The sequence below is a fragment of the Ctenopharyngodon idella genome, chromosome 3 (assembly GCF_019924925.1).
Source record: "Ctenopharyngodon idella isolate HZGC_01 chromosome 3, HZGC01, whole genome shotgun sequence".
Classification (NCBI taxonomy): Eukaryota; Metazoa; Chordata; class Actinopteri; order Cypriniformes; family Xenocyprididae; genus Ctenopharyngodon; species Ctenopharyngodon idella.
The window spans coordinates 4,363,350-4,386,855 of record NC_067222.1 but is presented as its reverse complement, the minus strand read 5'-3'; the positions used below and the strand labels follow the sequence as shown (position 1 = coordinate 4,386,855).

Here is a 23,506-nt window from a genome sequence, read left to right as displayed (position 1 = left end):
CATTAAAAATCCATTTAGTATTTGATTTTTAAAGTGCCTAAATTGTCTGTTCTAGCTGGATGAATCACAAATGTTTTCTCCATGCAATTGTCCATGTATTTGCTTGTTAGCAGGTGTTACAACATTATGTGTTCACATCAGTATCAATTCAACACTTCAGATGTTTAGTTTCTGTGGATTTGCTTTTGAACACTGAAAAAAAAAAATCTGTGTAGGAAGTAGTTTTAACTTAGAAATTGCTGGTAAATTTCACTAATTGCAAGGAAACGTCAAGTAACACATTCAATTAAGTGTCAAATTTTGAAGTAGAAAGACTAAAATAGTGTTTTCCTGTAAAACATACTCCAATAATCTTTTTTTTTTTTTAATTACAACTGCGAAAAAATCATTTTTATAGCGTCTGTATTTTAGTGTGTTTTGTATTATATGCATCACTGTTAATGATTTTTTTTTTTTTTTTTTATGACTGATGGATGAGTTATAAGTTATTTCTGGGGTAATAATAAGCATTATGAACATGAATGATGGAGCTAAAATTGAACTGAACCCAGAACATTGTTTAACTGTAAATCCAGATAGAAGAACGTGTTAGTAGTTTAATTTCATTTTGATCTCCAGTGAAGGCACATTCATGGAGGTGTTTTGTAAAACATCAGACAAACTCATTTTGCTGAGTGTTTTAAACCCACTGGTGAGCTCCAGCTGACTGACGCAAGTTACTTCTGTACATGAAATACTGTATAACATTGTAAAGTGTCCCTATTATGCTATTTTCAAGGCTCTGAATTTTCATCACCTCTTTTCTCAGTGTATGAAACGGTTTGATAAAGAATTGATTGGTCTACTCTGCTCCGATCGGTCAGATGGATCAGTCTGTTGTAGGGCTGCTCGATTATGGCAAAAATCATGATCACGATTATTGTGGTCAATATTGAAATTACGATTATTTAACACGATTATTGATTAAAGTCTTTTTTCATGATATGAGTCATTTTAAATGTTAGTGAAATTCCACAATTATCAATACTTCAACAAAAACTAATACTAGGTAATTAATGTAAGTAAAAAGTCCTCAAAACAGCTACAGAAGACAATAAACAGTCAACAATTAAATAAGAACAAAGAAACTAATTACAAACAAAGCAGACAAAAAATACAAATGAAATAAACAGTGCTTTAGGTTTTTCAGATAGATGTACTAACAGTGGTATTTTGATAAGTAATACTCAACAGAAATTGAATAAAATAATCAAATGTAAAATAACTGCTGTATACATTAAAGGATTAGTCCACTTTTAAATTAAAATTTCATGATAATTTACTCACCCCCATGTCATCTAAGACGTCCATGTCCTTCTTTCCTCAGTCGAAAAGAAATGAAGGTTTTTGAGAAAAACATTCTAGGATTTTTCTCCTTATAGTGGACTTCAATGGCCTCCAAACGTTTGAAGGTAAAAGTTACAGTTTCAGTGCAGCTTCAAAGGGCTTTAAACAATACCAGATGAGGAATAAGGGTCTTATCTAGAGAAACGATCTGTCTTTTTCCAAAAAAAATGTAAATGTATATACTTTATATAAACAAATGAATAGGGAAGGTGTAGGACATACAGCATAAACTTTTTGAAGAATACGGAAGTGCGGTTTTGGCGGAACCACTTGAAGGCGATTATTTGTTTATATAATGCATATACATTTTAAAAAATGTTAGAAAATGACCGATCGTTTCGCTAGATAAGACCCTTATTCCTCGTCTGGTATCGTTTAAAGCCCTTTGAAGCTGCACTGAAACTGTAATTTTGACCTTTAACCGTTCGGAGACCATTGAAGTCCACTATATGGAGGAAAATCCTTTAATGTTTTCCTCAAAAACCTTCATTTCTTTTCTACTGAAGAAAAAAATACATAAACATCTTAGATGACATGGCGGTGAGTAAATTATCATGAAATTTTAATTGGAAAGTGAACTAATCCTTTAAATATAGACTAATTCTTATTTAAAACTAAAAAAGTTATTCATTCAAGAACAGTGAGTGATTTTATCTTTGTCTTTTCTTGTTAGGTTAACAATGACTTTAGCAGTCATTAATGTTGGCTGCTGTCACTTTAAGAGCTGCACGGACCCAATATAAGCCTACTGTTATGCTGCCTTCACGTGCTTTCTGAATTATGATAAATATTAGGTAAAAACTGCACATGAACACTCTTTCATTTCAAAACATGAATGCGATGAGCTCATAATCACGACTTCACAAGTGGTAATTATCAAATTTCCAATAGCAGCAATACACACATGCACTTTCTCAGTGATCACTTAAGACATAACCAACTGTGTTTACGAGGATACTTACCAAAACGGAATTTCAATATACAGTATCTCACAGAAGTGAGTACACCCCTCACATTTTTGTAAATATTTTATTATATCTTTTCATGTGACAACACTGAAGAAATGACACTTTGCTACAATGTAAAGTAGTGAGTGTACAGCTTGTATAACAGTGTAAATTTGCTGTCCCCTCAAAATAACTCAACACACAGCCATTAATGTCTAAACCGCTGGCCACAAAAGTGAGTACACCCCTAAGTGAAAATGTCCAAATTGGGCCCAAAGTGTCAATATTTTGTGTGGCCACCATTATTTTCCAGCACTGCCTTAACCCTCTTGGGCATGGAGTTCACCAGAGCTTCACAGGTTGCCACTGGAGTCATCTTCCACTCCTCCATGACGACATCACGGAGCTGGTGGATGTTAGAGACCTTGTGCTCCTCCACCTTCCGTTTGAGGATGCCCCACAGATGCTCAATAGGGTTTAGGTCTGGAGACATTCTTTAACAAGGCAGTGGTCGTCTTGGAGGTGTGTTTGGGGTCGTTATCATGTTGGAATACTGCCCTGCGGCCCAGTCTTCGAAGGGAGGGGATCATGCTCTGCTTCAGTATGTCACAGTACATGTTGGCATTCATGGTTCCCTCAATGAACTGTAGCTCCCCAGTGCCAGCAGCACTCATGCAGCCCCAGACCATGACACTCCCACCACCATGCTTGACTGTAGGCAAGACACACTTGTCTTTGTACTCCTCACCTGGTTGCCGCCACACACGCTTAACGCCATCTGAACCAAATAAGTTTAACTTGGTCTCATCAGACCACAGGACATGGTTCCAGTAATCCATGTCCTTAGTCTGCTCGTCTTCAGCAAACTGTTTGCGGGCTTTCTTGTGCATCATCTTTAGAAGAGGCTTCCTTCTGGGACGACAGCCATGCAGACCAATTTGATGCAGTGTGCGGCGTATGGTCTGAGCACTGACAGGCTGACCCCCCCACCCCTTCAACCTCTGCAGCAATGCTGGCAGCACTCATAAGACTATTTCCCAAACACAACCTCTGGATATGGATACACTACGCTGAGCATGTGCACTCAACTCCTTTGGTTGACCATGGCGAGGCCTGTTCTGAGTGGAACCTGTCCTGTTAAACCGCTGTATGGTCTTGGCCACCATGCTCCAGCTCAGTTTCAGGGTCTTGGCAATCTTCTTATAGCCTACACCATCTTTATGTAGAGCAACAATTCTTTTTTTCAGATCCTCAGAGAGTTCTTTGCCATGAGGTGCCATGTTGAACTTCCAGTGACCAGTATGAAAGTGAGAGCGATAACACAAAATTTAACACACCTGCTCCCCATTCACACCTGAGACCTTGTAACACTAAGGAGTCACATGACACCGGGGAGAGAAAATGGCTAATTGGGCCCAATTTGGACATTTTCACTTAGGGGTGTACTCACTTTTGTGGCCAGCGGTTTAGACATTAATGGCTGTGTGTTGAGTTATTTTGAGGGGACAGCGAATTTACACTGTTATACAAGCTGTACACTCACTACTTTACATTGTAACAAAGTGTCATTTCTTCAGTGTTGTCACATGAAAAGATATAATAAAATATTTACAAAAATGTGAGGGGTGTACTCACTTCTGTGAGATACTGCATTTGTGTTGGCTATTTGACTGTTTAGGTGCGTATCCGAAGCCCTTTGCTTATGTCTCGGAGCTCGCGCACAGGTGACCGCCTAGGAAACAGTGTCCGTTTCGTGGCTTAATGCGCTTTTAATAGCACTGTTTATGTTTAATATCAAGCAAGTCCTGAAGTTTAGCAACAGCAGACTGCATTTTACATCCCTCTCTTATTCGGCTGATTTGGATGTTAAGTTTGGGTTAGGGAGGAATGAAAGCGCACCGCTGTGAAGGAAAGGAAGATGTGCTGAACGGAATGCAGCTGCGGTACAGTAATCGTTTTTCCTCGATTATCTTGTTTTCATAATCGTTGCAGGCCAAAATTGAAATTGAAATCGAAAATATGATTAATTGCACAGTCCTAGTCTCTTGTGATTTGTCTACTCTGCTCTGATTGGTCAGGGCTGCGTTCAGCCCCAACAAAAATAGTGGTGCGTTGAACACCCTGTTCTGATGACGCAAGAGCTGCAACTATGGCAGCTGAGAAGGACATTCTTTGTGTTCTTTTTGAAGAATGTTCAGAGCCTGATGAAATCGGTATAAATACATGTTTAATACTGCAAAATACGCTCAGTGTTACAGTCACTGCCCTTACCGTCCAGAATAAAAGAGAACATCAATTAAGAAAGCACTTAATTACCATTGTGTATGAAATTTGGTATATAAATAAACTTGCCTTGTGATGAAGCTAAAAATATAAACAACTACATCATCATGTTGACATGCTATATTTTTACTATAAAATTCTTACGTCAAACATGTCTTCTAATATCTTCAATTCTTGCGTATAGCTGCAGCGGACACACTTTACTTGGACCCATTGTGCGAGCTTTCTCTTTAATACTGCGTGGTTTATATACATGTTGCTGCTGATTGGGCTGACATTTTTGACACACCCACCAAACAAGAGAAAACGTATCTCAAACCGCACACCGTTTCCAGGAAACATGTCGTTCAACCCGGAAACTGTAGCAAAACGTAGCGCACAAGTTTGAGCTTGAACTTGCCCCAGATGTCCAGTCTGTTGTGATTGGTCTGTTCTGATCGCTCTGAATACCCAGTTTGTTCAGGAAGTAAGACTGGAATTACTGCTGACTCGTTTCAGGAAGTTCAGAATCGATTCTTTCTTTTAAGAGACGATAACTTAATTTATCTGCACTTTGATCTTTGAAACTTCGCAAACAGCTGTATTACACACTGCATGAAAGGTAATATCCAAAAAAGTATAATACAGACACTTAAAATGAGGATAATCTAATAACACATACTCTATGCACTTCCAAACAGTATTGGACACGTCTGAATGTCATTGAATTGGAGCTTGTCTCTGCTTTTTAATTACTGTTTTTATTGAATGATGAATGTATTTCTGGAGTTTAAATGGATGAGAGCTTGTTCTGTGGTGAAGCACATTTCGTTGAGAGCTTTTTCAGTGTATAAACTTCACTTAAGGAACCAGAAAATGTTTGACCTGATTCGGTTCAGGGCCAAAGAAAGTGTCTTGTTCAAGTCTGTCCATCATCACCAAGGTCAATCTGAAGGATGTGTGATATTGCTTGTGATTGTCACAGAACAAGACAAACACGGCAAACACTGAATGCATGGCGTGCTGATGTTTTACAGCAATCATTAAACACACACACAGACAGCGCTTTCTTTTTATAGAACAAGCTCTCATTAAACATGAATAATTACTCCGTCTGCGTGCATGTTTGTACACGTGAGCATCATCAAAGTCCCACTCTATTTTAGTTTTCACTGAATTTAGAGAGCTAAAGGGCTCGTGTTCTATGACTTCAGTATGTAAATGAGCTCTCTTGTGATTGGCCGAGCTGTGGATTAGTGTAGTTCACACTGATGTTCATTAGTACGGGTCAAGATGCTGATATGTAAATGTAGGCTGTCATATGTTAATGAGCTCTTGTTTGTGATGTGATTTTGCTGTTTAGTTTCAGTACATTTTCTGTAAGTTACAGTATGCCACACATAAATATTTATTATTGGAGTATTATTTCAGTCTTTCTACTTCACGTTTAATTCAATGTGTTACGTGCCATTTCTTTGTAATTATTTGTGAAATGTACTAGCAATTTCTGAGTCAAACTTGTTTCAAAGTAAGTCCTACACCATTTTTTTCAGTGTAGTGCAAGAAAAATCGTTTTCCATCATGTAATTAGATTTAAAGTTATAGAAATGTTGTGAAGCATTTGTCTTGTGTTGTTGTCTGTCTACTGGTGGAGGTTGAGCTCATGAGAAGGTTTGTTTGTTGCAGTCTTCAAATATTATGTGTTGATCTGAGATACTGTGACGTTTGAAACCCTCTCCGGCCTCATGCCACGCAAATATGCTAATATGAATATGCTAATCATTCAGTACCTTGGATTTTCCATCTGATACATCACTGTATCGTCGTATCTCCACAGTATTTTGTATAGGATACGTTATTCTGGGGTTAAAGGTGTTTATTCAGAGGTTATTTCAGGACACACTCATGTAGGGAAACAGGACAGCTGTATTTGTATCATAGTGAAGCCATCTGCTGGAGAAACAGAGCAACTGCAGCCTGAACAAAAGAAATCTGTTTTTCAAAGAAGTCTTTTCTGCTCACCATCACTGCTTTTGTTTGTTCAAAAATACAGTAAAAATACAGTAAAATTGTGAAATATTATTACAATTTATTAAAATAACCATTTTCTATGTGAATATATGTTAAAATGTAATTTATTCCTGTGATCAAAGCTAAATTTTCAGCATCATTACTCCAGTCTTCAGTGTCACATGATCCTTCAGAAATCATGATGATTTGATGCTCAAGAAACATTTTTCTGATTATTATTGTTTTGGTGAAAATTATTTATTAATGATTATTTTTTCAGGATTTTTTGATGAATATGAAATTCAAAACAACAGCATTTATTTGAAACAGAAATCTTTTGTAACGTTATAAATATACTGTCACTTTTGATCCTTAATCCAATCTTGCTGAGTAAAAGTATACATTTTTAAAAAAATATATAAAAATATAGGCCCACCAGCCCCAAACTTGTGAATGGTACTGAATTATTGCAATATTCATGCACTATAGCATTTACATGGTATTCTAATGTACTTTGAATAATATTGTAGTGAGTTAATGATTAAAAGTTGGATTTCACAACTGAATGGCAGACATAATCAATTTTCAATGATAAATATATCTTCTGTCATAGTATTGTCAAAAACAAGGTCTTACCATAGTACTTTTTGTAAGCTGAAACATGCATTTATCACAAGAACGGACGTAAGTCAGCTTATGCTGGTTTTGTTGGCTTGTTTTAGGGGTTTTGAGCACATTTTTTGGTTGATTAGAGCAGTTGTGTGTGATTAGTGTCAGTAGATGGCGCTGGAGTCCTCCGTCTGTCTGGATTCATCAAACACACACGTGGATCTTGTAAAACTGCGCTGCTCTCTTGAGTCTCTGGCGTCTGCGGGTGCAGAGGTGAATATTCTTTATTATCTTCAATTACCTGCAGCTCAACGGCTCCCGCAGGATGCAGAGACACTTAGTCTCGTCCGAGGACGCTGATGAGGACACAAACTGTGTTTTTGGAAGCAGTTCCTGAGGGGGGAAACACAACTGTTGTTACTAAACTGCTGAGAAGAGCCCTGCTGCGCACGTGTGTTAAACCTGTTCACACACACTCTCTGCATTGAGACTTGTTTAGTGTCGCAGTATCTCTCTCTCTGTATTTGTGTGTGTGTGTGTGTTTCTGTGTGTCAATGTAAGGCAGATAATTGAAATCCAGAAAGACTGAAAGTAATTCAATTAGGATGGAGCAGCACAGTCAGTGTGTGTGTGTTTGTGTGTGTGTGTGTGTGTGTGTGTTAAATTGATATCTGAGCAGTTGTAATTAATTTAAGAATGGACAGGCCTAAACACACCCTTCATTAAGAGATCTGTCTTGGCTGCCTCTCTCTGTCCCTTTCAGTAAGATGCTAAAAAAATGGGTAAAACTAATGAAAGCTGTCAGAAACATGTCCAGTTCATATATGGGCCATTCAAACTGCTGTCCCGCAACCAAAAACACATTTAAAAAGCATTTAAGTATTCAAATTGTAGATGTTTACTAAGATCCTTCTATTATCTATTGAATCCCACAATAATATTTAAAATATCAGTAAGCTTAATCAATATAAAATCATCATTTATTGGGTTCTTTCAATTGGGAGGTGGCTGTGTATATATATATATATATATTTTTTTTTTTTTTTTTTTTTTTAAATCATGAAAAAAATGTGTCCTGCATTTTCATGTCACTACCGAAACAGTGAATGTTTTAGTCCATTGTCTGAGACTGATTTTAACCACACTTCTACAGTTTTGATCAGGAAATATTCCTGTTTCCCTTCTTCTCATAGCCTCTCTTTCATAATAGATAGGTACCTTCATTTTGAGTTAAATGTGTTCAAAAGTCTGAAAATCAGTCTGTAACTTTAAGAAACATCACTACCAAACACCTTTTTTCTGAAATTAAGCAAACTTTTTTGAGTGTTACTCCATCAAATTTAGTTAATATGTTAGGGTGACCATATGTGCCATTTTCCCAGGACGTGTCCTGTCCAGGATTTCTAAATTGCCTAAAATGGCTTGAGCCCTTGCCTCTTTAAAGGAACACTCCACTTTTTTTTTGAAAATAGGCTCATTTTCCAACTCCCCTAGAGTTAAACAGTTGAGTTTTACTGTTTTCGAATCCATTCAGCCGATCTCCAGGTCTGGCGGTACCACTTTTAGGATAGCTTAGCATAGTTCATTGAATCTGATTAGACCATTAGCATCTCGCTCAAAAATGACCAAAGAGTTTCGATATTTTTCCTATTTAAAACTTGACTCTTCTGTAGTTACACCGTGTACTAAGACCGAAGGAAAATTAAAAGTTGTTATTTTCTAGGCCAATATGGCTAGGAACTATACTCTCATTCCGGCGTAATAATCAAGGAACTTTGCTGCCGTACCATGGCTGCAGCAGGTGCAATGATATTACACAATGCCTCTCACAAATGTCTCCATGGTTGCAAGGCACGCTCCCTGTGCAAGCAGGGGGTCACAGGTGGTGCGTACATGATGTAACTACAGAAGAGTCAAGTTTTAAATAGGAAAAATATCGAAACTTTTTGGTCATTTTTGTGCGAGATGATAACGGTCTAATCAGATTCAATGAACTATGCTAAAAGTGGTACCACCAGACCCGGAGATCGGCTGAATGGATTCGAAAACAGTAAAACTCAACTGTTTAACTCTAGGGGAGTTGGAAAATGAGCCTATTTTCAAAAAAAGTGGAGTGTTCCTTTAATAGTGAAAGTGGTCATATCGATGTGCCCCCGGGATGCTTTTTAGGAATGCGATTTCTGCACGGAGGTCTGTGCAAGCCACTGTTCTTATTGACAGTCTTCATGCAATGCATTAAAATGTTGTCGTATTTGCAATGCTTTGTCCGTTCTCTGTAGATCCAGCCTTCTCGCAAGCCACGATTGGTCGATTATGTATAATGCATGCTATTGGTCAAATTATTTTTCAGTCATTACCTTCCGCAAATATGAAAACAAAACCAAAACTGGGACATTTTATGCAACTTAGAAATCCTGGCCAGGACACGTCCTGGGAAAATGGCACATATGGTCACCCTATAATATGTGTGTACAACTGTTCAGAACTGTGCTAGCTAACCTTGTGCTGATTAGCATCTTTAAGCTAGGCTCAAAAGTATCTAAAATTGTCACTACCGAAACAGTCACAACCGAAACATCTCATCGTTGTTTTGGTAGGGACAAAAGGGAACACATGATCATTTATTTGGGGGAAATAAACAACATTTTTGTGCAGTTATGTAAATCATTAATACTTTAAAATGTTTTAGTATGTGAGTTAAAATTGTGTAATGTGATGTGGTGGTTATCAACATATTACTGTCACTACCGAAAATGTGCATTCACGACCGAAACACAGGATGTTTTGTCACAAATAAAGTATATTGAATTTTCAGTTAAGATGTTATGATAGTGTTTGGTTCAATGTATATTCAGACTAATGAATCCTTAACTTTGAAATCAGTATGATAAACTTTATGCCTTTTACAAAGAAAGATCAGATTCAAAATACAACAAATCTCATAAATTACACTTGAAATATTGTTAAAATTGTAATTTGTTATTGATTTACCTGTGAAAACTTTTTTAAAAAATAGCAAAAAATATATTTACAACGTAGATGTGAACAAAATCTTAATAGGTCAATGTAAGCCTTCTTATTAAATTATTTATCATTGTGTTTCGGTAGTGACAAATTTTGGGAGAGGAAAATACAATGTGAGAATTAACTGCACAATTACTAGAAATGTGTACTTTGGATATTATACAATTTGCATACATACAAAATTTGTGGACAAAGACATGACTTTCTTTGAACCAATTCTCTATCTATCCATCCATCCCTCCATCATTATGGTCATGTTGGTTGTGGTGCCTTTAAATCTCTATAGAAATGGACAGTGGCGTCTTATACCAAGTTACCTCAGTTTTATTGACGTAACTACAGTAGCTGGGTGGTATGGTTACCATGGTGATATTTTTGTGAGGTCTATCTCTATTAAAGTGAGAATCACATTAGTGAGCTCAACACACTGCAGGAGTCTCATGTCCGTGAGTGTGAAGCAATTTCACATTTTAATGGCTGCAGTATTGATGTGTTAGTGAGAGAGAACTGTTGTAAAAGTGGATGAAGTCTGTTATATTTGATCATCATTTCTGAGGGTTTTCTGATGGTTTGGGGTTTTATTTGTGAAGACTCTTGAGGTTTATATGCTGTGTGTGAATCAGTTCAGACAGTGAGCCGGTTTAAAGGGGGTTTGTGTAATGCAGTCTGTGAAGGAGAAACATGCAGGATACTTGTGTTTGAGTGTTCCAGATCTAGCTAGTGTCAATGTGAGTCTCAGTAGTCATTGTCTTACATGCTGAAACTACTACAGCGGCTGACTCATTAATGTAGTGTGTGTGTGTGTCTCTGTGTGTGTGTGTGTGTGTGTGTGTTCTCGGACGCGGCCCTAGACAGAATCGATGTGGTCCAGCTGTGAATCTGCCCTTTATCACATTAATATGATTCTCATCGATGAAACACTTTTTCATAATGCTCTGCAGTGCTTCATACTTTCACATGTCAGCTCTGTAATTCACACGCGCTGTGATCATGTGAACATTACTCCTTGTTCTCCCATTGGTTGTTGCTGCTCGTTTGCATAAAGTTAAAGTCCCCCTGTGCTGAAAATCAAGTTTTTAGTGTTGTTTAAATGTCTATGTGGTGTTTTTAATATGTTTTAAGACAAACCATGTGCAAATTCATCAGTCAGCATCATTGCTGAGTATTTTCTCTTTAAAACTGCAGTAAACCAAAGACAGTCTCAAACCCGTGGTAACTACCTTGTAACCAATCACGTCAACGTGTGGGTGGGCTTTTGCATATCATTAACAGTGAACTAGCTGGGGAGTCTCGAGAGAAGCCAGGTCATCCAGGTATATTTTTATGTTGATATGAAAAATCGTGTAGATTTAGCAATATAACGGGTGTATGATGTATACTACAATGTTATAATGAACTATATGCCTTATAGTTGTTCAAAACATTTGTAAGGATTCTGATCATTTGAAGGCAACTGTCTGACTCGTGAATGGGAACATGGTTTGTGTAACATTAGCAACACATTATTAGCTGTTTGATAACAGTCAGGCAAAACGCTAATCATATTAATTACCGTTATGTGTCTGATGTTGTAAAGAGCGATACCATTGTGCAGCGTTTACCTCAGTAAGTTGACCGAGTGGATCTCTGAGCTGGCGTGAGTGAGTGGAGGCGGGGCTAATTTGCATATTCATTGATCCGCGTATATTAAATGAGGCAAAGGTGTAGAGTTACATACAAGCTATTTTAAGGCATGAAGAATTTTTTTCACAGGAAAAAAAAACGTTTAAAAGTCATTTTAGTGATCAAAGATAAGTTTTAAGGGATAAAATCATTGACTACAAGGGGACTTTAAACTCACTCATCAAGCAAGAGTCGTATACAGATATGCATTTATTCAGGTCATTAGTCCATCAATTAAATGCTGTTTACATTAGCCAAACAATGCACAGAGTATTAATTATTAATTCATTTATTTAAATATTAATTATTTATTCATCATGGTCATGTTTATTTATTTATTTATTTACTTTTTCATTTATTTATTTATTTATTCATTATTTTTTTTATTTGTTTGTTTATTTTATTTATATTTTTATTTTATTTTTAGTTATTTTTTCATATATTATTTTAATTGTAATGTATTTATTTATCATGGTTTGGATTTATTTTTTGATTTATTTTCATTATGTTTTTAATTATATATGTATTTTATTTTTAGTTATTTTTCTTTTATTTTTACTTTTAAAGTATTTATTCATTATGGATGTGTTTTATTTATTTATTTAGTATTTTATTTATTATATTATTATTTAGTCATTATTTATATTTGTATGTTATTTTATTTACTTAATTTTCATTTAGTTATTTATTTTTAAATTGTAAAGTCTTCATTCATCATTTTATTTATTTATTCTTTTTTATTTATATTTGTATTTTTAGTTATTTTTCATTTATTATTTTAATTTTTAATTTTTAATTTAATTTTCATTTTTCATTTTTTTTTATGTTCATTTATTATTTTATTTATCATGGTTGCGTTTTATTTATTTATTTTGTATTTTATTTATTTTTATTTCAATGCCTATGAAAAAAATTGACAGTAGCCAATCAATGCATTATTACAGAATTCAGTAGAGTTCATCCACAGGTGTGGGCTCTTCGCCGCTTCAAATGTTTCTCATCTGGTTGGATTTTAGTTTGTTTTATAAGCAGTTCCTTCTCATACCCACAATTCCCTCTGCTCACATGAGAGGTCTTGTTTACTGCAACACAACATCTATGATAAAAATTCTATGAATATATACAATATTAATCATATTTAATCTGAGCGCAGTGAAGGTGATGAACTTCTGACCTGGCGTGTCTCTGAAGATCAGAGGTGTGTGTGTGCGTGTGTGTGAAATCTCCTCAGGTAACCCGCTGACAGTGACCCAGTTTGACTTTCTGAAGTAGCTGGAAGGGTTTCTGCAGCTCTGGATGAATACGGGCCGTCTTTTTGTCAAGTGGTGATTTCTGCATTATGTATTTTTAATCAGTTAGAGGGAGTGAGTGTGTTATAGTTATTTCAGCCTGGTTTTGTTCATGAAGATGACTTCTGCACCCTGGAAAAATGATGTTGGCAGTAATTTTTCAGTGAAGCTGTGGTTTTATCGAGCACTTGGTGGTTTGTGCTGCTTTCACCCTTATAGCATTCAGGCCTTTTTAGCCTCTTTATTACTTTAAGCAGTTTTTTTTTTTTTAAGACACTTCTGGTGCTTCAGACCAGTTTTGTTCCAATTCAAACACATCCTACAAGTCAGCTGGTGTGTTTAAGTGTGAATATTTTAGACACACACATATCTGCATGCATGTTAAATGTCAGATTTGTGTGTTTCTTCAGCCCAGCCGCACTCTTCATCCTCTTCCTCGGTGTGTTTTATGTGTTCAGGAGGGCTCAAATAACCAATGTCCTGATTAATGACTCCCATTAAGGGGTTAAGAGCAGGAGACATGTACGACGACCTCACGCCAGCCTCAGTCACACCAAACATTAGTGCACACAAATTGATGCTCGGCTCATATACTGCAGGGGTAAATAATATAATGCAATTTAATTATGCAAATGAGATAACTGAACACAGTCTCAACCGTGTATCCATGGTCTTATACACAGCTTTTGTGTGTTTTAGTGATCTTTAGCATTGGTCAGGCAACTTCAGAAGAGATGCATTTGATTGCCATCAGAATTATTCTTTTATATTTCTATGAAAGAAAAGCCTGAGGAAGGAACTGAAACATTTCTCATTAAAATATCTATGTGAAGATGCAAACTTAAAGGTATAGTTCACCTAAAAATTAAAATTATCCCATGATTTACTCACCCTCAAGTCATCCTAGGTGTATATGACTATCTTCTTTCAGATGAACACAATCTGAGAGATATTTAAAAATATCCTGACTCTTCCAAGCTTTATAATGAAGGGGGCCAGATTTTAATCCATACAGGCTTCAGTGGGTTAATAAGAAGTGAAGTGATGTGTTTTTTGTAAGAAAAAATATCCATATTTAACACTTTATAAAGTAAAATAACTAGCTTCCAGCGGATGACCATACGAATACTGTACAAGTCGACTTGTGCCACAAGAGTAACCCGTGACAGTAAAGACTTTTATAATTTTACAAAAGATTTCTATTTCAAATAAATGCTGCTCTTTTTAACTTTCTATTCATCAAAGAATCCTGAAAAATAAAAAAAGTATCGTGGTTTCCACAAAAATATGAAGCAGCACAACTGTTTTCAACATTGATAATAATCAGGAATGTTTCTTGAGCATCAAATCATCATATCAGAATGATTTCTGAAGGATCATGTGACAATGAAGACTGGAGTAATGATGCTGAAGTAAATTACATTTTAACATATATTCACATAGAAAACAGCTATTTTAAATTATAATAATATTTCACAATTTTACTGTATTTTTGATCAAATAAATGTAGCCTTGGTGAGCAGAAGAAATAATAATAACTGGATTCTTCAGATATGGAGTGTCCTGGTGTCAGATGGGTGTTTATCCCACAAAGCGATTATAAAGCACATGATTTATTCTTGTGTTGTGTGTGTTTCAGGATCAGGAACAGTGTGTGTGTGGAGACACAGAGAGCCTCTTCATCAAGCTGCTCAGTTCATGGATATTCCCCTCTGGACAGGTCAGTGATGAGAGCAAACACTCGGCTCGCTCTCTCCATCCACCAGGTGTTGTATTTGCATGAAAACTGCGCTCTTGTTGGCGTTTACTCATTGTGAGGTTTTTGTCTGCTGAGGTTTTCTGTAAGACGGATCAGCTAATATTCCGTTCGGCCCTCTGGTGTGTTCAGACTCTCAGGGAAAAATGTGCTGCATCTCTGAAAGTTTCTGCACGTTTGAGTAATTGATGAATTGCAGCAAATATCTGGACAGGCTTCATTTTGTCGCCCTCATCGGCTGCTTAATAACTGTAAATAGGCTCAAAATCTCCCTGCTTTTCCATGCTTAAATTGGAGTAACAAGGTTATTTTTAAATTAAGCACATTTATCAAGCTACCAGGAACTTGTTTGCAAACTTAAGTGGTTATTACTTGGCCTCAAAACCCAATTAAACTCACTTTTTACTGCACACACTTTCTCTCTCTCTCTGACACACACACACTCATTCTGTTTTAAGGGCATTTATGTTGCCTTGATATTTCCATACTAGAATAAAGAACCATTTTGTGTTTGCTTTTTATTAATTGTGTTAATTGTGCAAACTAGGGATGTTGCCTTACCAACATTATAGTAGTTGATGAAATTTCATAATTTTCTTTGATATCACAGCAAAAACTAATATGCTTTAACTAAAAACATAAAACATTTTCATTACTTTAAATAAAATAAACATTATATATATATATACACACACACACACACACCGTTTCTCACTTTTTGTTTAGTTTGAATTGAAGTACTAAACTAACCAAAACTGAACTGACATATTTAAAAAAATTACAAAAACACTCAATAAAATTAGTAAAACTTTAACTAACATTAAAATGAAAACAGAAAATAAAAAAATGAAATACAATTCTAAATATTAACAAAAATGTTAGTTTCTATAGTATATCAATAATACTAAAACAACACTGATACTATCGATCTTACTTCATTTAAAAGGTTAAATTATTATAGTCAATTTTACTAATATGAATATTAACAAAGTGGATGCTAATATTTTCAATTAATTGCATACATTACTCATTTAAAGGGTTAATTCACCCCAAAATGAAATTTTTGTCATTAATTACTCACCCTCATCTCGTTCCACACCCGTAAGACCTTCATTCATCTTCAGAACACAAATTAAGATATTTTTGATGAAATCCGAGGGTTTCCGAAGCACACATAGGCAACAACGACATTGCACCTTTAGTCCAGAAAGGTAGTAAAGACATTGTTAAAATAGTCAACGTGACTACAACCTTAATGTTAAAGTGACGAGAATACTTTTTGTGTGCAAAAACATGTGCGCTAAACATTTGAATAATTTATTGATAATGTTCTTTGTGTTTTCGGCTGCAGAGATGAAGTCAACGATGCTGATTCGTCACCTGCTCAGTAGTGGACGCACCTATATGCACGTTTCATACGGATTACATAATCTGAGAATATTTATTTTCCAGTTGAACTGGTTTAATTACAAGTAGACATTTCAAGTTTTCTATGGATATATTTCTCGTGTCTGTGAGTCAAGTTTACACTGAGTTTCAGTTCATGTTTGTTACATGCTCAAGTTCACAGAGACGGCAGAAAGCACATCCTGACTGTTTTCATTATTTTACAAAAGCACAACGTGCGTGTAAACCCAAGAGGTGCTATAGCGACTGACGCTAGAGGCTGCAGTCTTTAGCCTCCTTGTTAGAGAGCCCGACTCCCATACCGGCGGACCCGGGTTCAAGTCCAGCTTAGAGTGGGTGTTTCGAACAGGAGGGGTTACACAAGTGATCGCACCAGCGCCTGTATGTCATGCAGTAACCACGCACACAAGCATGGATATGCGCCAAATAATAGCGCACATTTATCTTGGAATAGGCTAACATTAGAGCGAGAGCACTTGTAAAGTTGCTACTACTTACATGTTTCAAGTGATAAGCCATATTTGAGGTCAATGAATGATAGGCCAATGTTTGGATTTCCTCCCGTTAACGATCTCTCCCTCATGGACTGCATGACTTCGCCACTTCCTGTGGAGTTTTTTTTTCTGCGACTAACTGACTAATACAATCTTGGTTGACCGAGCCCTCTTCTAGAGGGCAGCCCTAATATAGTCATTATTTTTGTTTTGTTTTTGCACATAAAAAGTATTCTCGTTGCTTCATAACATTAAGGTTGAACCACTGTAGTCACGTTGACTGTTTTAGCTATGTTTTTACTACTTTTCTGGACCTTGAATGATGGTAATTACAATGCTTTCTATGGGAGATGAGATATTTCATCAAAAATATCTTAATTTCTGTTCTGAAGATGAACGAAGGTCTTACAGATTTGGGACGACATGAGGGTGGGTAATTAATGACAGAAATTTCATTTTGGGTGAACTAACCCTTTAATTGACTCACTCTCCAGCCATCCTAGGTGTATATGACTTTCATATTTCAGTCAAACACAGTCGGAGATATAGTATCCTGGCTCTACCAAGCTTTATAATAGGTGTGAATAGTTACTGAGATTTTGAAGCCCAAATCCATCTTCCATCCATCTTAAAAGTAATCCATACAGCTCCGGGGTGTTCATAAAGGCCTTCTGAAGTGAAGCGATGGGTTTATGTAATAAAAATATCCATGTTTATAACTGCATAAACTATATTCACTGGCTTCCAGTAACGGCCGTCCATGAGTCGAGTTCTGGCGGAAGAGTGACCTAAGAAGAGTCAGGATATTTTTTAATATAACTCCGATTATGTTCGTCTGAAAGAAGATATACCTAGGATGACTTGAGAGTGAGTAAATCATGGGATAATTTTAATTTTTTCGGTGAACTATCCATTTAAGTAAGCAGTGCATAAGTAATTATCTGTCAGTAATAAAACATATTTGTGCAGTAACAGCACTCAGGTATAAACTGAGTTCATTACTGTATCTTTGTTTTTATCTATTTGAGACCAAAGTAGTGGTACGTTTGACACCCCTAGTGCTAAGTGCTTTGCATTTTTAATGCAAAAAGAAAGATTCTAGCTACTTAAGTGTGATTTCACACATCGCTTATTATGAAACATGTCAGAAAGCAATTCATAATATTGTTCAAGTCACATTCTCTAGGTTGCTGCAGAAACACCTTAAGTGTGTACGACAGGACCGCATGCTATTGTGTATGTTTCTGACTGAACATACACTCAAACTGTGTGTGTATGCCTGTGTGTGTGTCAGGATTGATGGTGTTGAATATCTGTCAGCAGGCAGCAGAGCTTGATTTATATTCCTGTGTTGTATTGACTGCTGTGTTTATAAGGAAACTCCAGCATTTATTCATGAAACTGAACTTCCACAGCTTCCTTCACACACACACATATACTGAGGTTGCTCTTTCATAGCTCAGACAATGACTAAAACGTATAGTTTTAGTATCAACTTTGTCTCAGATGTTTCTCCTCAAATTCATTTGTAGAAATGAGTCACTAGTCATCATCCAGTAAGAGTGTAGAGCTGTGAAATGAATGAGGAGCAGCTCAGATTGTAAGGGTGGTTTCACTGCAGTGGTTCAGGCTGCAGGATCGCCAAACGACTAAAGAAATGTTATCAGCATGATGGTGTAAAACTGTACATTTCTTGTCTGTTTTCACCCACTGCTTTTATACTAATAAAGGAAATAAGCGCAGTTTGTCGCTTTATCTATCTATCTATCTATCTATCTATCTATCTATCTATCTATCTATCTATCAGAGCTCATAAAAGATTGCGATCTCGATTCAAACACCCATGTGATCTTATTTTTTTTTAATGACAACGATTTGACAAAATCATACCGGAACGTTCAAATCTGTGTTTGTGTAGGGCGGTGTGTCAGAGAGAGCAGTTTTGAACCACACAGTATTGTGGATATCTGTGTTACAGATATTCAAATTATCACAGAAGCACTGAAATAAAAGTTTACAGTTAGGATATAAACACTGATGTCTATGATAGCGATCAAAATTGAGCAAACCACCATTTGAAACTAACTTCAGGGTTGCCAGGTTTTCACAACAAAACCCACCCAATTGCTACTCAAAACTAGCCCAATCGTGTTTCAGGGGGGTCCCCCAGTAAAAATCAGTTCCGGAGTGTAAAATCTGCATTTTTGGCGGGGTTCCCCTGGTAAAATGTGCATTCCAGGGGCCAAATATCATGTTATTTGGGGTTGCTTCAACCCGTGGACATGAAAAACAACCCGTGGCAACAGTGTAAATGTATCCCAATTTCGCGGGAAAACCGCAGACTTGACAACACTAACTTGGCCACTAGGTGGCGACAAGTGAATGTTAAAATATATTTGTCATTGAATCATTCATTCAAAAGATTTGTTCAAAAACACCGATTCATCCAGTAATGAAACAAGTACGAGTCATTGAATTCATTCAAAACCATTTTTTAAATAATCCATTCAAATTAAATAAACATTTTTAAAGCAATTAGAGTCCAGAAATTAGTATTTTATCAGAATCTCTAGTAAATTACATGTTGTTTTGTTTATGTCTATTCAGAATCATGGGAGAATCACAATCTCTATTTGAAACAAAAAAATCTATCTATCTATCTATCTATCTATCTATCTATCATTCTATCTATCGTTCTATCGAATGAGAAAGTTTACTCATTATTAATGTTGTTAATAATAATAATTATAATTATTATTTAATAAAGTTAAGTTCACTTGTAGATGTAGACTAGCATTATTTGTTTATTTAAAGCATATGTTTAAAGTTGATTTTGTTTTCTTGTAGAAGAACACTAGTTTATTTACAGTAGCGCTATATTAATTTTAAGTTTTTAGTGTTTGCTTGTGATTGTGTTTTCAGCTCTGCTTTGTTTATTTGACCAGAATTCGCCATATTTACCCTCTTAAATAAGCACAGAAAATATTACAAACTCCACAGATTCGGTGTCCAGACCCCCGGATTAAGCTCTCCACACATCTCTTGTCCATCTCAGTCTGTGTGGAGGAGGAGTGGACGGAGAGACTCGCTGACAGAGGGGTTTTTCTCTAGAGTCCATTAGAGGGCCCCATAAATCTGCTGCTGCTCTCAGAGCCACTGCAACAGAGAGAGATTTCTCATTCAGCTCAATGCTTTCTCTCGCTCACTCTGTTTTAATTTAGAGAAGTCAAAGGGATGGAGGAGAGGGAAACCCCTGATGGTGTTTCTCATGTATACACACTCCTCTGAGTCACTCACACGTTCATTTATTCATTCTGCAATCTGACAGTTTGTTCTGTTCTGATGTCCACTTATAAAAACAGTCTAATTTGGTTTCTCATGATCATTTAAGTCCTACCCAACAAAAAAAAAGAGTCTCTTTTGACTCACTTGTTTCCCAATAAAAAATATAAAAAAATCCTTGAAACAAGATCAGTTTACATGAGCAGAAACACTGCATCAGATATTTAGACTATTTAGGTTTCATAGATTGTGTCTTGAATACGAGTGTATTTTGTCTCACGGCACTGGCAGATTTGTCCATTTACAGCAAATTTTTACTTTTTTTTTATTGAATATTGCAGTATTTTTTTTTTTTTTTTTAATGATTTAAAATGAATTATTTTTTTAAAATCATGTGTCTTGTAATCTTTAATCAGAATAACTTCTCCTCCCTGCAGCTCTTCTCTTCTCTGATGATGAGGGCGGGGCAACCTGTCACTCACGTGTGATCCACCAATAGCAAACCACAATCATCCAATCAATTCCTCATGGACAAAACCAAGCCCCGCCCTACATTTGTTCTTGTTCCAGAAGCTTTTTCACTCAGATATACATCACAATTGAGAAGAAAAGACTAGCCTATCGCAACTTCTATCTCATGCCGACTTTAACCCTGTAAATTCTGCTGTATCGTATTTGATATGCAAATTTCGAAGAATTTACTACATGCCTTCTGTCATCTGGTATACTTTTTTAGTAAGTAAAAGGTCTTTTAATATGATTTTAAAAATGTCCCCCTACATTAGTACATGCACAAATTAGCTATTACTTAATTGCAAATTTAATTTAAATTGTTTTACTCAATTCAGTTTTAGTTGCACAGTTTAATTTATATTAAGAAATAATCTTTTTTTAGTGGACTCAAATGAAATAAGTTCACTATACTCATAAATATTGTTTTTTTTTTTTTTTAACTTAAATAGTGCAAGGCATTTTATCAAATAATATAAGTTAACTTTAAAAAAAAAAAAAAATCCTGACAAAAAACACTGGTATTAAAGATGCATTCTCTGAAAACAAGCCTTAGTATCTTATGCAATGTTGCTTCTCAACTACATGCATGTTGTTTCAAAGAATTTTCTCTGACTGTTAGAATCAAACCGGCTTTTGCTGTTGCACTTGAGTAATAGTTTTGGAGAGGAAGGTTAAAAGCACATTCTGTCCCGTCAAATTCTTTTATTTAAAAAAAAAAGCGCTTTTTCCTTAAAGAGTCTTTTGTGTTCCCGTGAGGCTTGCAGTCGTATCACTAGTTATGATCTTCCCAAATAAAACACACCAGACGTCTCTGTCTGAAGGCATCTGAGCTGATGTGAAACTAGTTTAGCTGGTCAGCCAGTGGGACTAGTCTTCTCTACTCTATCGCCGTCATCTCATTTCTCATCCTGCAGTTGAGCGCGAAAGGATAGATTAGCGTCTGCACGTCTGTGCCGTTTGCACTTTGAGTAGATTTCTGTCACCCGGGTTCAGCCTCGGTACCATTTACACACTTCAGAATGAAACTAAATTCATCATGGTTTCATGTTCCCAGTGATGGAGCGATTATTGGATCTAAGTGCTCCAAATGTGACAGACGGACTTCCTGTCTGGCTCTCTGCCTTCTCATGCATTCATATGTAGTCTTTATGAGATGCACCACGTTTGCTTCAGCTGTCTGCTTGTGCAGTTTTATGACCCAGATTTGTACAATGGACTTGAAGTGGCAGCCAAGCATTTTCCCTTGAACAGTGGTAGAGCTGTTAATTTAAATAATATAAAATGAATTCATATATTTATTTATACAACAGTTCTTTCTGGTTCTCGAATCTGAGAGCCGTACGATATTCTAGTGATAACAGCACTCCTACCTTTTCACCGTTTGTTGCACTCCGCTCGAAGCGACTGTCATGGCGGCCGAGCAAATCCACCGTAATTTTTACAAATACTACACTTGTTGTACCACGAACTGTAGTTTTAAGAGTTTTTAGGCGAGAATGTTGTAGTTTAGACCTGAAATATGTGACTAATATTTAATCTTAGCGCCTGTTTTACAATTTGTTTAGCTGATTTCGGAGATGCGAGCTCCAGGCCGTCAGCGGCCGTTCAGTGCTCGAGTACCCGCCGAGAACAGCTTCACCTCGGCCAGTGCTTTGGGGATTTGCCGCTGACTCTTATAGTGGTTAAACTAAAATATAATTCATTTTGGGTACATAAAAAGGGCAATCTTATTAATCTATTACTTGTTTCTGAGCAAATTGAATTGGGCAATGTTAAATTTAATAATTAACTAACATCCTGTAGAGAGCACTGCTTTTGTACGTTTGACTGAATTGTACAGTTGTTTTAGCGCTGTTATGGAAAATTCACTAAACTTTAAAAATGACAAATACAAGGATCGTTTTCCTCAGTGAACAATGGATATTATATTATGGACATCGACCTGAAGAATGAATGTTATATCTGACTCTCTCTCTCTCTCTCTCTCTCTCAGTAATACTGTACAAAATACAATGAGTTTCAATGAAGCGACTCAACATTCCTTCGTTACTAGTTCTAAAGTGACATTTTAGAATTAGTAACGGAGGCTTGGTCAATTTGAATCCGTGGCAGAAGGAAGTAGATCTGCACAAAAGAGGGCTTTTAAAGACACTCCATTGTTGTTCTTATTTATTTACACACTCGTGCCGTCGAACTGTTGTGTAAATGCAATGTCACAAGTAGCCGTGCAATATGGCTGTATGTCAGCATGCTGTGATTACCTGAGGCCGAATCACAGCTGTGCTGATATACAGCTATATCACATGGCTACTCGTGATATTGCTCATATACTGTACAGTATGTTTGCATATAGTGTCTGATTACGCCACCCATCTGGGGAAGCCTGCAGTGTTCAGTGACTGTGAGGCGTGTGGCAGTCGATGTGTGTTTGTATGCCTGGCACGGACCGCGGCCAGAGTTGAGGCTCGTAAACATGAGCGCCGGCAGTATTCATCAGTGCACTCTGGTCACTCTGTGCGGCGGATCATGTTCACTGTGACCCGCTACACGCTGACCTCATGACCTGCTACAGACGGAGGTGACTGGTAACAAGCAGCCAGCGCTAAACGTGCCACACACTCCAATGCAAACAGACCGGCAGTCCTGCTAGTGCATCAGCTCTCTGTGAACCTCATACCACTGCTATTATCTGTTCTATTCTATTCTATTCTATTCTATACAATGTAACAGAACAAAATAAATGTAAATGGTATTTCCCCATGCAAAGCATCATTACTCCAGTCCTCAGGTTTTCTAGGGTGTTCTTTGCAAAAAAAATTTTTTCTGTTAGTCTTGTTTCTCAAACTCAGCAGCGCCCCCTGCTGG

At 36.6% G+C, this 23,506-nt stretch overlaps 1 protein-coding gene across 11 annotated transcripts in view; it reads left to right on the top strand.

Annotated features, from left to right (window-relative positions):
* The window catches only part of rbfox3b (RNA binding fox-1 homolog 3b), a 327,667-nt gene that overhangs the window by 108,253 nt on the left and 195,908 nt on the right, over positions 1 to 23,506 (top strand). For 10 of the 11 annotated variants that reach the window (XM_051887979.1, XM_051887972.1, XM_051887981.1 and 7 more), the window contains one exon: positions 14,829 to 14,909. In XM_051887979.1, coding sequence (XP_051743939.1) covers positions 14,888 to 14,909 — 22 coding nt within the window. In that variant the 5' untranslated portion in view covers positions 14,829 to 14,887. Of the gene's footprint in view, positions 1 to 14,828; positions 14,956 to 23,506 lie in introns of those variants that run through there. The other variant, XM_051887982.1, reaches the window with a different exon arrangement.